This window comes from Micromesistius poutassou (genome assembly GCF_964030765.1).
Source record: "Micromesistius poutassou genome assembly, contig: SCAFFOLD_3752, whole genome shotgun sequence".
Taxonomy (NCBI): domain Eukaryota; kingdom Metazoa; phylum Chordata; class Actinopteri; order Gadiformes; family Gadidae; genus Micromesistius; species Micromesistius poutassou.
The window spans coordinates 1-17,717 of NW_028179053.1; the positions used below are offsets into that span (position 1 = coordinate 1).

Consider the following 17,717-nt stretch of genomic DNA (forward strand, 5'->3'; position numbering starts at 1 on the left):
TCTCTCTCTCTCTCTCTCTCTCTCTCTCTCTCTCTCTCTCTCTCTCTCTCTCTCTCTCTCTCTCTCTCCTCTCTCTCTCTCTGAACAACAGTGAAACATTAACTAACGTAGTATTACTCTACAGTAAACTGTATCATTAATTAAGCGTTACACACACATTTCATGACATCATTATAATAACCATAAACTAAAGACAATATAAACTTACCTCCTTTTCTTGTCTGTGATTAAAACGAGTTCTGCCCCATACAGTATAAAGTCTAAAAGTATAAATACAAGAGAAGAAAAGGAGGATAAAGTGTTCCTTAAACAAGTAAATCAGGAAAAGGATTCAGAGTGGATCTAGAGAAAGATCGAGCATCAGGGATCCTGAGCGCAGAAGAATGAATTCTGGGAAGTGCTGGGAAGTCCAGACAGCCAATCACAGAATAGCTCACAGTGTCACGAAAGAAACCTTTGCTTTCTGGGAAAGCAAAGGTTTCTTCGCACACACACACACACACACACACACACACACACACACACGGTGTGTGTGTGTCCGTGGGGGCGGGGCCAGGAAGGACGTGTTGTTCAGGAAAACGAAACTTAAAGACCGGGTAAACCAAATTCAGTATTTTTCTTCTTATCATATTAATTAGGCCTTAAATGTGTCCCTCAAAACATGTAAAAAATATTTTTCCCATTCATCATTTCCTTGAGGAGCTAGGCCTCAGAGAATGGCCGTTTTCTCAATTCGTGTTCTCGTGTGTTCTCGTGTACTCGCGTTCTCGATAACGTCATCAGTGGTAGCCCAAGCACTGTTCCAATTCAGAGTACGCGAGTACGTCGTAAAACCCGTGTGTGTTCTCGATGCGTTCTCGATGAGGCGTTCTACCGAGGATGCATCGGAGGTGACTCGTGTGGACTTGGGACCGTTAAATATCCCAGAATGCATCATCGAGTCCGCTGCTGTTCAATTGCAGGTGCGTACTCGCGTTCTCGGAAGTCTGTACTTGAAAGTCCGACTTGCAAGTACGTACTTCCAAGTCCGCGAGAACGTAGTCTGCGTACTTGGTATTTGAGAAACGGCTCAAGTTTAGTTTCCTCAACAAACCGTCTCTCCTGGCCCCGCCCCACGGACACGTGTGTGTGTGTGTGTGTGTGTGTGTGTGTGGTGTGTGTGTGTGTGTGTGTGTGGTGTGTGTGTGTGTGTGTGTGTGTGTGTTGTGTGTGTGTGTGTGTGTGTGTGTGTGGTGTGTTTCTACTAACGTGTAATTAACATAACATAATTGCTAGGCATCGTAACATCGTAACATAATTTCCTGTTATAATTAGTCACGCTTTTTGCGACACTTATTATTTTCAATCAGGAGGGAAGACCAGCAGCTGGAAGCGGCACAAGCAGCATCGACTGGAAAACTTGGACTACCTGTTATCTTGTTTGCTCGGCAGCAAAAGCTAACTTTTAAAGCTGACTTGCCTGTCAGTGCTAGTGCGGTGTCGTTATGCCGTAAATGAAAACTGTGTCGTGAAGCATTGCGCATGCGCAGTCCAAGATTACCTGTAAGAAAAAGGGCTTTTAAACGTTAATTTAATACAAACCACCAAACCCTTTCAGCGATTTTAGTCTGTTTTTCATCGTGATTTCAAACACGTGTTTTTTATGCCCCTTAGATCTCGGAAAATGGCCGAGGGGGCTGGGGGGGCTACAGCACCCCTACTTCAACTCACTGCCACCTCCCAGCATGCACCTGAGAGACAGTAAGAACTACACCTCCCAGCATGCACCTGAGAGACACTAAGAACTACACCTCCCAGCATGCACCTGAGAGACAGGAAGAACTACGCCTCCCAGCATGCACCTGAGAGACACTAAGAACTACACCTCCCAGCATGCACCTGAGAGACACTAAGAACTACACCTCCCAGCATGTACATAAATCGTTGTACGATTTATTTCACTCCATAAGGTGGCTTCGGTTACGGCTACCTTTTGTTGTTAGTCCATCTACTGGCTCATTCGTGACCTTTATTTTTCCCCAAATAGTGCTAAGAATCTCTTTTTGTTTACTTGTCACTGTAGTTTAGTGGTAGGTGAAACTTCTTCTAGCTTAATACTGATTAGTGTTATGTCTTGTTTGTTGGAAATTGAAGTTTCTTCTATTTCATTAGCGACTGATGATTTTTCTACTTTAATAGTGACGAGTGACTATCTGGCCTACTGGTGACTGATGTTAAAACTTCCTCTGGCCTATTTTGCATTGATTGAGTGACCGTAACATGTTGCTTTTGTATCATACAAGTTCCTTCCCTTAGTTGATCAAATCTTATCGTCCCTATTCTTTTACTTGGAGGCTGCGTTTTGTCTATTGCTACATGGTGGAAATCTATGGGATGCCTCCATTGATTTGTAGGTTTGACCGTAAAAACACCAGTGTTCATGCGTCTTTAAAATACCTATATTGCATAGATCTTGTCCCCAGGCTAATGTTCTGTTTGTGTTGCACAATTACTGCACATAGCCGTTCTCCACCTGCCAAAACAGTTAGGATAACAAGCACATCGTCAAGTTCTGATTGCGAGGGTAACTTAACACATAAGGCTTCTTTCTCTGACCTCTTCTTCCTTGCACTGCTTACTATTCCTGAATACCTCGGGGTTGGCCTTTCCTGCAACACTTTGATGCTTTCTCTGTTGTTACCGTCTGATTCCTGGCTGTTCCCGGTCTGCTCTGTTGGTGTGGTTTCACCCCTCCTCTGGACCCGTCCTTGGGCCGGTGGGATTTGCCACAGGCTGTAGAGGATCAGGAGCAGTTTCGCCAGCTTCAGCATCATCATCATCCTGGCTGGGCTGGGTCTGGTCCTGGGGTGGTTGGTCAATGTTGGGTGCGGCTGCGTCCAACCCCTCCCCACGCTCTTCCCTCGTCCTGGGCTGTGCAGCCTTTGTGCAGTGGTTGAGGTGGTACCAGGTGGAACTCCCTTCCACCTGGATGGCTGTTGGCGTTGCGTTGGTGACTTTGTATGGTCCTTCTCTCCTGGGCTGGTTCCACTTTCTCCGGAACACCCTCAGGTACACTTGGTCACCTGGCTCCACCCCCCTTGGTTCGTTACTTCAGAAAGGATTGACTGATTTGTAGTCGTAGGTATATCAGAGTCTATGGTTAATATTTTATTTGCCTTGGTTGTAACATTATCCTCTCCTGGTTTGGTTGTGGGGGTCGTTATTACCTCGTCCTGCATGGTCGTTGCAGGACGCCACGCCCCCCCCCCCCCCCCCTCCGCCCTGGGGGGGCTACAGCACCCCTACTTCAACTCACTGCCACCTCCCAGCATGCACCTGAGAGACACTAAGAACTACACCTCCCATCATGCACCTGAGACACTAAGAACTACACCTCCCAGCATGCACCTGAGAGACAGTAAGAACTACACCTCCCAGCATGCACCTGAGAGACACTAAGAACTACACCTCCCAGCATGCACCTGAGAGACACTAAGAACTACACCTCCCAGCATGCACCTGAGAGACACTAAGAACTACACCTCCCAGCATGCACCTGAGAGACACTAAGAACTACACCTCCCAGCATGCACCTGAGAGACACTAAGAACTACACCTCCCAGCATGCACCTGAGAGACACTAAGAACTACACCCCCCAGCATGCACCTGAGAGACACTAAGAACTACACCTCCCAGCATGCACCTGAGAGACAGTAAGAACTACACCTCCCATCATGCACCTGAGAGACAGGAAGAACTACACCTCCCAGCATGCACCTGAGAGACAATAAGAACTACACCTCCCAGCATGCACCTGATGCACCATAGCAACGCGTGATACACTGCACTATACACTGCACACACTGGGATTGGGATCACTGCGACCAGTGATCCCAATCCCATGTGTGTGCGTGTGTCCGGCCGTCTGTCTGTGGTTTCTTTCTACAACGGACACAGAGACACTGAGGCACCGCCCCCCCCCCCCCCCCCCCCTAACCAAAACCCAGGGAGGAGGTCCCAGAATAATATCAGAACAACATTTGTTGTTTTATTTATAATTTCTGATTAACAAATTATTATTCTTAAGGCACTTATGTAACATTATTTAGTAATAAAAGGAGAATGATGATGGGCTGAACACACGAGAACATTCAGTTGGATCCACTGAGTTGTTTATTAAAATTATGCTTCATTAACAAATGCAACAGAAAAATAGTCCCTTACATGTACACAATAAACACAAGGACTGAAACAATAGAAGCTGCAGACTTTACTAATCATAAACAGGTGTGCACGTATCTTTAATAACTGAACATGTTCTGCTGCCGTTTGGTTCCCAACAGAACACCAGGAATCAATACTCAGTTTAAAGTCATTTACAACACAGACCTCCTGGTTATTATGAATGAAATATAAAACCTGCTTTAAATCAGGTTCCTTTGGCACCCAGCTGCTCTATTCACACTAACACTGAAGTAATGCATACTAGCCTTTCATGGCTCACAGTAAAACAAACAATCTCTCTTAACCTCTTGTTGTTCCTAAGGTCAGTCTTAAACTGCAAAAGACCCGCCTTCTTTGCTGAAGGTCTAGTCAGTGTGTCTGACAGACACGGTCATAGCACTAGAGGAGCAAGTAAAGGACAGCTAGCTTTACCCAGACCGAGGTCCAATCTACTGAAAAATACCATCATTTACACAACTATTTCATTATGGAATGAACGACCAAAAAAACATACGTTCTAGCAAAAATAGCAAATACAACTTTAAAAAGTCTGCAAAAAAATCATGTGGTCCATAATGTATATACATTTTTAATGTTGTCATTTCTTTTTGTAGCCTTCATATCTTTTTTTAACTTTTTTATTAGTCTATTTCTATTTGAGTTTGACATAAGGTCAAACAAGTGATTGTCTGTTGTCTATATTTGATGTTTGGGACCCAGGAAGACTAGCTCTCTCTCTGGTGTGTTGCTATTGGGGATCCTAATGAATCTAATCTCATCTAAATCATCCTTGTTAGGATTAGGACAAAAGTGATGATCAGAGCCCTGGAGAATAAAATATGTTAATGTCTGAAAATGGACAAATATTGTAGCATAAAAAAAACATGTGATTTACCATCAATAGGTATTTAATATACATTTCAAATTAAAAATGAAATCTTAATAAAACCTGCTCAGGTAACCCTATGGAAGATCTTAAAAGTCTCTTCCTTTCATGGTTTACCAGCATCAACTTTTAGGAAGCCCCATAAAAAGGAGGGGGAGAGGGATGGGGAGGAGAGGGAGACGAGGGGGGAGAGGGGGGGGGGGAGGAGGGGGAGGGGAGAGGGAGACGAGGGGGGGGAGGGGGAGTGGGAGACGGGGGGGAGTGGGAGACAGAGGGGGAGACGAGAAAGAAAGAGAGTGAGAGGGATAGAGAGAGAGAGTAAAATAGAGAGCGAGAGACTATAACTGCCACAGAGACTCTGAGTCATCAGTCCTCTCAGGCCTCCATCAAAAGACACCCATCCTCTAACGCAGAAGCTGTGTGTGTGTGTGTGTGTATTTGTATGTGTGTGTGTGTGTGTGGGCGTTTGTGTTTGTGTACATGTGTGTGTGTGTGCCCGCCCGCCTGCCCTTTTTTTTTTCCTACAACCGACACAGAGACGCTGAGTCACTGAGTACGTGGACCCCTGCTCGCCCACACCCCCGGACGACGACGGGGGTGTGTGTATGTGTGTGTGTGCTCACGTGTATATGTGTGTGTGTGTGTGTGTGTCTGTGTGTGTGCGCCCGCCCGCCCCCCCGCCGGGTTTTTCTTTCTACAGCCGACACAGACACTGAGTGAACCCCCGGCGCCAACGGCTCCCCTACCCTAAACGCCTCTTTTTTTCTTTCTACAACCGGCACAGAGACGCTGACCCCTCCCTCCCTACCACAAACCCAGGGAGGAGGTCCTCCTGGGTGAAGGTGGACCTGAAGGTGTGGATGTGTGTCAGTGTGTCTGAGGACCCTCCTACACCTCGGGACACTCTGTAGAAGGACAGAGTGCCAGCAGGCCGGTCCAGATACACTCCTACTCTGGTAGAGCCAGCGGGGGGGAGACGTATGTCTGTCTCTCTACCGTTGTACCAGGCAGAGTAACCATCATCATGACAACGAAGACTCCAGGACTTGTTGTTCCCTCCAAGCACGCTGTCACGACCCCGTCCTCTCCTTGTGATTCCTCTGTATGTCACTCCTATATAAACAGTTCCTTTCCACTCTACCTCCCAGTAACAGTGGCCAGTCAGAGCCTCTCTACACAACACCTGGGCATAGGAGTCAAATCTCTCTGGGTGATCCGGATACGACTGGTCCTCTCTGACCACCGTCACCTTTCTGTTGTCCTCAGACAGAGAGAGTCGTCTGTGGGCTGTGTTTGGGTCCAGTGTGAGTTCACAGGCATCTGACGGGAGAACAAGACATGATATTATTCATAATTCCCGAGATATTCCAGGTTATTCGCCCAAAATTCGCCCATTCATTTCTATTGGAAAATTCAAAAAATGCTGATTCATGCTTCATCCTCTTCAACTACTTAAGATGTCATAACTTGATCAAAATGACCATCATTACGTTTACCATCGTTCAAACAATTAAACAAATCTACACATTTGTATCTTCAATAATATGTAAACAGAATTTCGATATCATTCATACTTTTTTCAGAATCACAGTTTTAGTTTCATTCCGGATTCGTTTTCAGTTGGTCTCGCTCTAGCCTTCTGACTCAGCTGTTGCTCGTTGAGCAATCAGTGGACATCACAGCACTCTGGAGGAGTCTGGTTAAAGTCACGTGGTGGAGGGTAGTGTGGTCTATGGCCGTTTCTGAAATGGCATACTACATACTGCTCGTATACTGATCGTGACGTAAAAGTAGTAAGTAGTATGCAGTACGCGAAAAACGTTTTTTTGCAGTATGCAACAGTTACCCGGATGATGTACTAATCTGGCAAAAATGTCTAGTATACATCCAGAGCTCACTACGTCGGATACTGTATCCCATAATGCACCGCTGAACATTTAAAATAATGGCGGACAATGCGAGCGGTTATTAGTTGTTTATTTTGATGGTATAAGCTTTTGTATGTTTTAAAAATATATCTGCGTAAATGTAGGGGAGAGCTGGCTCGAAAACCAAGCCAGTCTGACGCGTCAAATTTCGTCACAATTGTTTGGTCATGTGACTGTGTAGTACACTGCATGATACTTGTCATACTTCCATACTATACTGCATACTAGGGTGGGGAGTAGTATGTAGTGCACAGTATATACTGCGTCAGTATGCGGTATGTAGTATGTAGTATAGCATTTCAGAAACAGCCTATGTTAGCCTCTCTCTCTCCCTCATGGACTACAACAATGGACTACAATAGTGGACTACAATAATGGACGTTAGCGGTGACGTTAGCGGTGACGTTAGCGTTAGCGATGAAGTTAGCATTGACGTTAGCATTAGCACTGCAGTTAGCATTGCCATAAGCTCTGCAGTTAGCGTTGATGTTAGCATTAGCTCTGAAGTTAGCATTGACGTTAGCATTAGCGCTGCAGTTAGCGTTTACGTTAGCATTAGAGCTAGTGATGAAGTTAGCATTGACATTACCGTTGCCGTTAGCACTGACATTAGTGTTAGCGCTGACGTTAGCATTGACGTTAGCACTTATGTTAGCTTTGAAATTATTGTTAGCAATTACTTTAGCATTAGTACTGACGTTTGCATTGACGTTAGCGCTGCAGTTAGAGTTTACGTTAGCATTAGCGCTGCAGTTAGCGAGTACAGAAGTGTGTGAGAGAGTTTAACTGAAACGGGAGTGAGTTTGATTCCTCAGTTCCTGATTGGCTGACAGAAGAAGCAGTATAGCTTCTGCCGCTCAAAATACTGCAAATCCTGCAGAATCCTAAAGGACCGTGTCGGTTTCTCTGACGTCTCTGGTACTTCCACAACAAGTAAAGACTGGCCATGGTTGAGAATGAATTGGCAGAACAGAAACAGGGCGGTCACAAGAGGAAGCCACTCTCAAACTCAGGCGACCACGCAAACAAGCAACCAAATAATTTTTTGGTGTGAACGCAGCATAACAGGATCGCTGGAAATTCCAGAGTGAAATGACAGCGCAGTATTTTGAGCGGCAGAAGCTATACCGTTGCTTCCATCAGCAAATCAGGAACTGAGGAATCAAACTCACTTCGGTTCAGTCAAACTCTCTCACACACTTCTGTACTCTCACACACACTACTATACTCTCTGACACGCACTACTATACTCTCTCACACACTACTATACTCTCTCACACACACTACTATTCTTCTCACACACTACTATTCTCTCTCACACACTCACACACACTACTATTCTCTCTCACACACACACTACTATAATTCTCTCTCACACACAATACTATTCTCTCTCAAACACTATACTCATACTACTACTACTATACGTATGTATGCGTACATATATATGAGTATCTTTACATATGTACGTATTGTTACATATTCACGTATGTATACGTTTGTCTCTGAGTATGTATAGTTATGTTTAGCTATGTGTAAGTATGTATTTTTACATATGAATGAATCTATGTATGAGTATGTATTTGTATGTTTATGTATTTTTACGTGTACATACGTATACGTATGTGTACATTTGCATATGTATGTACATGTATGTCAGTTCTATGGTTCAAGACGAGTCTGTGGTTTGAGGCTAGGTTCAGTTGGACAACATACATGGCTGGTTGTCTGCTTCCAGTAGAAACTTAAAATCAATGGACTTAAAAACACCTCTTTCACGTCATGACATCCACTAAAACTAGGGAACGGTTCACAGAATTCACAGTTCGGTTCATATCACGGTTTTGGGTTCGCTACATTTTGGGTAAAGCAGGGGATGACACAAGTGACTATAAAAAAAGTACTCATATATACATATAGACACACACACACACACACACACACACACACACACACACACATATATATGTACACACATACATTTATGAATATATATATACACACACACCTCAACAACAATGTTATGAATATATCAACAACAACGTTATGAATACATCAACAACAAACGTCTCTCCTTGGATCCAGATCTTACCAAAGACAAGCAGCTCAGCGGTGTGATTGGCCGTGCCAGCGCTGTTGCTCGCCACGCAGCGGACCTTGTTCACGCCAGACCTCACCCCTCTGACGAAGAGGAACCCCCTCTCCACCCAGGCCTCTGATTGGTCGTCTGTGCCGTTCCTCTCCAGGGGCCTGCCGTTGTGGAGCCACTCGACGGTGGGCTCCGGCGTGCCGCTGGCATCGCAGGTGTAGCGGGCCGTTTGGCCCACGGGCAACACCTGGGTAGTGGAGTGGAACTTTGTGATGCTGGGGGCCTCCTCCTCCGTGGGCATCACTGAACCTGAAGAAACCAGGAGGAGAGGATGTGAACGTTTACAACACGTATCTAGAGATGCACCATCAGACACTCCCTTCACTCTCTCCTAATACAGGTCCACAGTAGACCACAATAGAAACCTGACTTTAGTAGCCCACAGTAGAAACATGGACTTAGTAGACCACAATAGAAACATGACCTTAGTAGACCACAAAATAAACATGACCTTAGTAGACCACAATAGAAACCTGACTTTAGTAGCCCACAGTAGAAGCATGTCCTTAGTAGACCACAATAGAAACATGGCATTAGTAGACCACAATAGAAACATGGCATTAGCAGACCACAATAGAAACATGGTCTTAGTAGACTACAATAGAAACATGGCCTTAGTAGACCACAATAGAAACATGGCATTAGTAGACCACAATAGAAACATGGCATTAGTAGAGCACAATAGAAACCTGACCTTAGTAGACCTAAACACACCCAACCATCTTTCCACTCATAAAGAGTATATTCACTGTATCTACAGCACAGAGAACAGAAAGGAGGATTTGTTCTCCACTCATTAACACAAACAAAGTCTACGGACCCTCTTTGTCCAGCCCAGCCTCCAGATGATCCAGGTCCACGGCCTTCTCACAGATCCAGTGGTGCAGTCTGTCACACGGTTGTCTGGACCAGCCGTCCTCCCCTGCTACGACACAGACTTCTGCTCCGCTGTCATCGCCTGGTTTAGCGCGTCTCAAACTGAGAACCACGAGGAGGAGACAGTGGAGCCCAGTGTTGAGGTGAGGTCACTCTGTCACTCTCAGAGAAGAGATGCTGCTGAACAGAGTCATCAGCCTTACCTTGAGGTCATGGGGGTACCATCCACCCACTTGAAGGTCCCCTTTTTGTCTCTACTGCTCAGTCCAATCCAGGAAGGACCTATCAATCTGTTGACAAACCCCTGTTTCCAAAGGTAATAGCATCTGTTGTCATGACAACACAGCTGAACACACATACACACACACGCAATCTCTCTCTCTCTCTCTCTCTCTCTCTCTCTCTCTCTCTCTCTCTCTCTCTCTCTCTCTCTCTCTCTCTCTCTCTCTCTCTCTCTCTCTCTCTCTCTCTCTCTCTCTCTCTCTCTCTCTCTCTCTCTCTCTCTCTCTCTCTCCTCTCTCTCTCTCTCCTCTCTCTCTCTCTCTCTCTCTCTCTCTCTCTCTCTCTCTCTCTCACACACACTCACACACACTCACACAACAATGTCTCTCCCCACACACACACACACCTGTTCTTCTCTGCTGTTGATAACCACCAGGTCTGCATTTCTCCGCAGACAGTCTTCTCTACTGGCTTCCAGCTCTTCTTAGTGGGTAGACATAAGGTAGAAACTCTGGTCGTAAAACATCCAGCCCTGAAGCGCCAATTCATCTGTTGAATGTAAAAGAAAATCCTTAACAAACACAGAACTGCTTATCTTACCGTCTTCATTACTGACACACAACCCGAGACCTGACCTTAACAGACCACAATAGAAGCACAACCTTAATAGACATCAATAGAAGCATGACCCTAATAGACGACAATAGAAAAATGTCTTTAGTAGACCACATTTATTTGGTGGTAGTTTAACACGGTCTATGCTCTGTTAGCCTGACAATATAAAATGTGAAGTTATAAGGAAGAGGGGATGTTCAAACATAAATCACAGAAGAAAAAAATGTTAATAATGCGATTGATGTAATAACTTGGATAAAACCCTCACCGAGCTTCATCCAGTAAGCGCTCTCTCCCCTCCTTCCAAGGTGACGGTGTGTCTAGGACAGGACAGAGGAGTACAGAAGGAATGAGCTCTAAAACAGAACGATCGTCTCTAAACGTCACAGGACCCACAGCCAACCAAACACAAAGTCCATCCCCCCTGAAAGAGAACATGACACATTATTAATATTAATACCAATTAAAATAACAATAACTATAATTATCAATATCATTATCGTAGCTATTGTTACAATCATTCATATTATTAACACTAATTCTAACAAAAACAATAATGATCATTATCATTGCTATTATTACAATCATTAATATGATTATAACTGTTATTGTTCTAACTAGTCCGCGTTGCGCTCAACCTCTAGGTGGACTTAAACCCAGAGCTATAACGTGGAATCCCTGGTCGATAATGGAACACATTTCTGAGCGCATAATATAATAACATTTGACCGATAATGTTACAACGTATAACATATTGGTTCACCTGTTACATAATGAAGCAAGCATAATCATTTTCTCCTTACGCTATGAAGCAAGCATAATCATTTGAAGTCCACCCCATTGTCGCCTCATTTGTATGTCAGGAGATTCGACCCTGAGGGTGATTCACACTTGATGCTTTATATGCGGACATCAATGTCGTTCAGACATCAGTAGAATCAAGGGGGTGGGCTTGCAAGGGGCGGGATATGACGTAGGGTCTAAGTTCGCAAGAGGCGGGACGGCACGGAGGCAGAACGGGCAGAACTCATCGCGATCATCTTAAATGTTGCTGCAACGATGCATCATATATTCCGTTGCATTCACAACATCCGAAGCATCGATTGATGAAGGATTGGAGCGTGAGTTAGAGACGACGAAGAAGAAAGGCGTCGCGTTGTGTTACCGGAGAAAGAGAGTGTATTTTATAGCTTTATTTCCCATATAACAAACACTGGGACAAATGTAGTTGATTTCTGTGTTTAAACAGGGTGAGAAAACAGGGAGTGGAAGGACGGGACCACATAATGTTCAGCTAACTGTTGTCAATAATCATTTTCTATACACCTGTGCAGCTGTGAACTCATGTATTGAAGTTTATTGTATGATGTGTACTTTTAGGGTTATGAAAGGACCTATCTTTTAGCGTTCACCACGAATGACTCTTAAAAGCAGTGCCAACATTTAAATATTTTTTGACCATTCAGGGAACAAAAGGCTGATTATCATTTAGGGGGCCACTCGATGACACGCAAATGCTGACCGAAGCGTCATCAACACTTTATTTAAAAATAAATAAAGTTTTGCAAAAAAGGTGTAGTCTACAACAGACATGAGGTCTCAGCTGGGAGAGTGTGTCGACGGCGGGGCTGTGGTCTCCATCTTGCCGTTGTCTTTCAACGTCTGCGTACGCGTGTGTGCAGTGTGTGTATGAGTGTGCATGTGTGTGCGTGTGTGTGTATGTGTGTGTGTGTGCGGTGTGTGTGTATGCGGTGTCCTGCACTGCCTTTGTCTTGAAACGTGTGTGTTCGTGCACATGTGTGTGTGCGGTGTGTGTGTGTGTGTGTGTGTGTGTGTGTATGTGCATGCGTGCGTGTGGTGTATGTGTGCGTTTGCACGTGTGTGTGTGTGTGTGTGTGTGTGTGTGTGTGTGTGTGTGTGTGCGCGTTTGCGCGTGTGTGTGTGTGTGTGTGTGTGTGTGTGTGTGTGTGTGTGTGTGTGTGTGTGTGTGTGTGTGTGTGTGTGTGTGTGTGTGTGTGTGTGTGTGCGTGCGTGCGTTGCAGGCTGCTTGGCACGTGCGCGTTGACCAACTGTGCAGAGCAACTTGTCCGACAGGCCTGCTGCTACATAGTAGTAAGATCATTCATATTATTAACACTAATTCTAACAAAAACTATAATTATCATCATCATTGCTATTACTACAATCATTAATATGATCATAACTGTATTGTAATTATATTCAGGATGATATGATTCAGACTCACTGAAGCGCAGGGAGATGAGGAGAATACTCAGCAGTCCGATGCTCACAACGACAGCGATGTGCAACCATAGAACTGTTCAGGAGTAGGACACACACACACACACACACACACACACACACACACACACACACACACACACACACACACACACACACACACACACACACACACACACACACGGTCACTTTGGCTAAAAAAGTGTTCGAAACATCAATCTTAAATGTATGTGGAGTAAAACATATTTTATTTTGGATCATTTTTTCGGACTGGATTATTTCTTTTAAATCCTCTAAAAAGGGGCACCTACCAAATCTTCTCTTCCTGGTCTCCCTCCGGTCCAAAGACGTGTCCTCAGGTTCCTCAGAGGGTCCAGGGTCCGGTTCAGACATGGTGACCATGGTTACTCTCTGATGGCCTTCACTGCTTCTGAACCTAGCCTCCATCTTTTCTCTGTCAGCTGGAAAAAAACACATGACGTGTTTTAATTCTCAATTACGTGTTGCGAAATGTTTTTCTTCAACGCTTATCTGATGTCTTCATTTGACACACAGACTCACTGATGCACTCAAGCGCACACACACGGACACACAGAGTATGTTCATACATATATTCACACTGCGTGGCCACCATTGTGGTAATGAAAAAACTAAACTTGTGTTCGACTCTAAAGTTACTCTGCACTCTGTTCCACGTATATAACGAACATATATCATGAAACACACAACTACTTGAGATGCCTATCAGTAGTCCGTAACTCACGGGCGTAGTCACACGTCAAGTAAGGTAACAAAAAAAAAGCGTTTTGTCTAGAACACACACATGTCGTTATTTAGGAGAATAAATCTGCCTCTACGGTCGCTGGTTCATCAGGTCGGTCACTCTGAATTAAAACGTTTGCTAAACGTGAATCTAAAATGCATGCAGATGAAAACATATTGTTTACTGGATTATTTCTTTTAAATCCTCTAAAAAGGGCAACTACCAAATCTTCTCTTCCTGGTCTTCTTCTCCCGGTCCAAAGACGTGTCCTCAGGTTCCTCAGAGGGTCCAGGGTCCGGTTCAGACATGGTGACCATGGTTACTCTCTGATGGCCTTCACTGCTTCTGAACCTAGCCTCCATCTTTGCTCTATCAGCTGGAAAAAAACACATCACGTGTTTTAATTCTCAATTACGTGTTGCGAAATGTTTTTCTTCAACGCTTATCTGATGTCTTTTGACACACACTCACTGATGCACTCAAGCGCACACACACGGACACACAGAGTATGTTCATACATATATTCATACTGCGTGGCCATCATTCACAGTCCAGACAGTCTCCCTACGGTCTGCAGAACCCCCCCCCGTCTTTAAGAAACACCTGAAGACCTCTACTGAGAACAGCTCAGTAAGTGATGACTGCTACTGTGGCTCTCAGGTTGAGTTTAGAACACACTTAAGCACAACAAGTACTGGTCTCTTGCATACGTATACGTTATTATTCCCTCATTATTGATATATACACATGCATAGTTATAGAGCAATACACAAAGAAATACATACATACACACACAGTAATCAAGGGGAGACAACATGTGGCCTGCGTGTCACCAGGGTCTTTCACAACGGCACACATAGAAAATATGAGGATATATATTGTGGGATAGTTTGAGATATGTTCATATTAATGACAAACTTGATATAATTCTGTTAAATTCATAAGTACACCTGATATCACTTTAGTTAAATGAGTAGCCATTATTAAAACACAAAATTGTTGATGGAATAAACCATTGTCACTCTAATGTCACGTTGCACTACCATTCATAATAAGTAATGAAAAAACTAAACTTGTGTTCGGCTCTAAAGTTACTCTGGGGGTTGCCGCTAACCCTGGGTTAACTTAGCTGGGTAAGTGATAAAACCGGCTTTGTGGAACACCCCTCAGGTAGCAATGGGTGGCGGATTTGTTGATGGGGGGAGGGGGAGGGGGAAGGGGGGGGGGCGCGCGATTACCGGCTGGCGGAGTTGTTGAGGTATTATCGAAATATTATATTATTTATATTTTGGTTGAGAGTAGGCTAGCGTTGCTGTGTTTCGCCATTCTCCACTAGGCCTACTTCTGCATTATAGTAATTCGCTGGAGCTTAGTTTGTTTAGATCCCGCTAGTTGCATTGCATTCTTTCGTAGTGGCGACTTCTCTACTGCAAGGGAAGCGGCTTCACCTAAAATTTCGAAAAAATTAAATGGTCAGATATATACTGTTGTGTTAACATTTCATTGATTAAAAATGCATTAGAACACGTCCATCTCGAAGATGAGTCCGTTCAGAATCAGCTGCTTATCGCAGGTCGACTGACTCGATTTCCTTCTCACACTTACGTGTTTAATTTGCGTGTGTTTAGACAGATGGGCGCGCACCAAGCATCACCCGCATTCATTCATTCTATTAAATACTCACTCGCGGTAAAACTATGTTTTCTCACAATCAAATACTCATCAATCCTAAAAGTAATGGGCTTGTACACGATGTCTGGGTCAAGAACATATGTGTTTGCTGTACGGTGTTTGCAGATGCATTGATTTAAAAGTACAACTTACCGCTGTATCAGCTGTTCTTTCCCAAATCATTTACCAATCATTTACCCTAAAACTAGATTTCGTTTTGGAAGCCTGAAAGTCAATTGCGCTGGGCGCAAGATAGGGCCCTTCTTCTGTTTGGCGCACATGGCTAATTTGCATACGCGCACAGGACTGTAGGAATGGGAACATGTCGGACTGGCAGCATTACGGGGGCGCGATTACAAGCTGGCGGAGTTACATTTAAAAATCGCGTAAGTAAAAATAAATAAGAAAAGCGGAATGAAAAACCAAACTTTAAATAATCAGGGTCATACTTCCTCCGTTTTCTGCTCGCCCCAGACTCTGTGCCCTCTCTCACTTTCACTTGAGATATTAAAAATCGCCGCGCCTCCCCTGAAACCCTCTGGCGCCCCCCAGGGGAGCCGCGCCTCACACTTTGAAAACCGCTGGTCTAGAACACACACATGTCGTTATTTAGGAGAATAAATCTGTCTCTACGGTCGCTGGTTCATCAGGTCGGTCACTCTGAATTAAAACGTTTGCTAAACGTGAATCTAAAATGCATGCAGATGAAAACATTGTTTACTGGATTAGTTATTTTAAATCCTCTAAAAAGGGCACCTACCAAATCTTCTCTTCCTGGTCTCCCTCCGGTCCAAAGACGTGTCCTCAGGTTCCTCAGAGAGTCCAGGGTCCGGTTCAGACATGGTGACCATGGTTACTCTCTCATGGCTTCCACTGCTTCTGAACTTAGCCTTCTTCTTTGCTCCATCAGCTGGAAAAACCACATGATGTGTTTTAATTCTCAATTACGTGTTGCGAAATGTTTTTCTTCAACGCTTATCTGATGTCCTCTTTTGACACACAGACTCACTGGTGCACTCAAGCGCACACACACGGACACACAGAGTATGTTCATAAATATATTCGTACTGCGTGGCCACCATCGTGGTAATGAAAAAACTAAACTTGTGTTCGGCTGTAAAGTTACTCTGCACTCTGTTCCACGTATATAACAAACATATCATGAAACACACAACTACTTTAGATGCCTATCAGTAGTCCGTAACTCACGGGCGTAGTCACAAGTCAAGTAAGGTAACAAAAAAAAAGGGTTTTGTCTAGAACACACACATGTCGTTATTTAGGAGAATAAATCTGTCTCTACGGTCGCTGGTTCATCAGGTCGGTCACTCTGAATTAAAACGTTTGCTAAACGTGAATCTAAAATGCATGCAGATGAAAACATTGTTTACTGGATTAGTTATTTTGAATCCTCTAAAAAGGGCACCTACCAAATCTTCTCTTCCTGGTCTGTCTCCGGTTCAAAGACGTGTCCTCAGGTTCCTCAGAGGGTCCAGGGTCCGGTTCAGCGATGGTGTCCATGGTTCCTCTCTGACAGCTCTCACTGCTTCTGCTCTCAAGGGTTCAGCTCCGCTATTTCAGCTGGAGAAACCACGTCACAGGTTTGAATTCTGACCAATCGTCAGCTTGCAATCTGATATCAGTGTTGCAAAATGTTTGTGTGTGCGTTTGCATTTGCATTTGCGTGTGTGTGAGGTCCAAAAGCACCGTGGGTTTTTCCAGTAGCTGATGTTAACTCTAATGCGTATCATTTCTGTGAAGCCTATCTCTTCTGCTCACGGGGAATTAACGTCCACGCAAACCACTTTTATGTTGATCCTCGATCATTCATGTTTATAATACTTTAACGTTCTTTTATTGGTTCTCCACGACCTGTTTTTGTATTTATTTAGGTCAAATAAAACCCCTTTTTGTCAGCACTCTGTGCTGCTGTTTATTCAAACACTCAAAAACATACTGAACATTATGGTGGATTTCCCATCACGTTAAAAGACATAGTGGAGTGTGTGTGTGTGTGTGTGTGTGGTGGATGGTTGAAGCAGCCTCACCTGGCCCCAGTCACACTGATTAGACTCTGGGGCTGGGGGGGGCTGCACACCTGTGACCAATCACAGGCGTGTGTGTGTGTGTGTGTGTGTGTGTGTGTGTATGTGGTGTGTGTG

At 44.4% G+C, this 17,717-nt stretch overlaps 1 protein-coding gene and 1 pseudogene across 2 annotated transcripts; both read right to left on the reverse strand.

Annotated features, from left to right (window-relative positions):
* Positions 1-5,349: 5,349 nt before the first annotated feature.
* Positions 5,350-10,084, reverse strand: LOC311373171 (stonustoxin subunit beta-like). The gene is made up of 3 exons (XM_084490006.1): positions 9,988-10,084; positions 9,111-9,416; positions 5,350-6,410 (listed from the first exon to the last, which is right to left on the reverse strand). Exons 2-3 carry the CDS (start codon positions 9,406-9,408, stop codon positions 5,860-5,862), a joined length of 849 nt encoding a protein of 282 aa, XP_084346132.1. The 5' UTR covers positions 9,409-9,416; positions 9,988-10,084; the 3' UTR covers positions 5,350-5,859.
* Positions 9,980-17,131, reverse strand: LOC311373172 (CD209 antigen-like protein D; annotated as a pseudogene). Its single transcript, XR_014684260.1, has 7 exons — positions 16,986-17,131; positions 16,316-16,465; positions 13,126-13,197; positions 11,149-11,200; positions 10,672-10,814; positions 10,247-10,347; positions 9,980-10,145 (listed from the first exon to the last, which is right to left on the reverse strand). The product of XR_014684260.1 is annotated as a CD209 antigen-like protein D (transcript).
* Between the last annotated feature and the right edge of the window lie 586 nt (positions 17,132-17,717).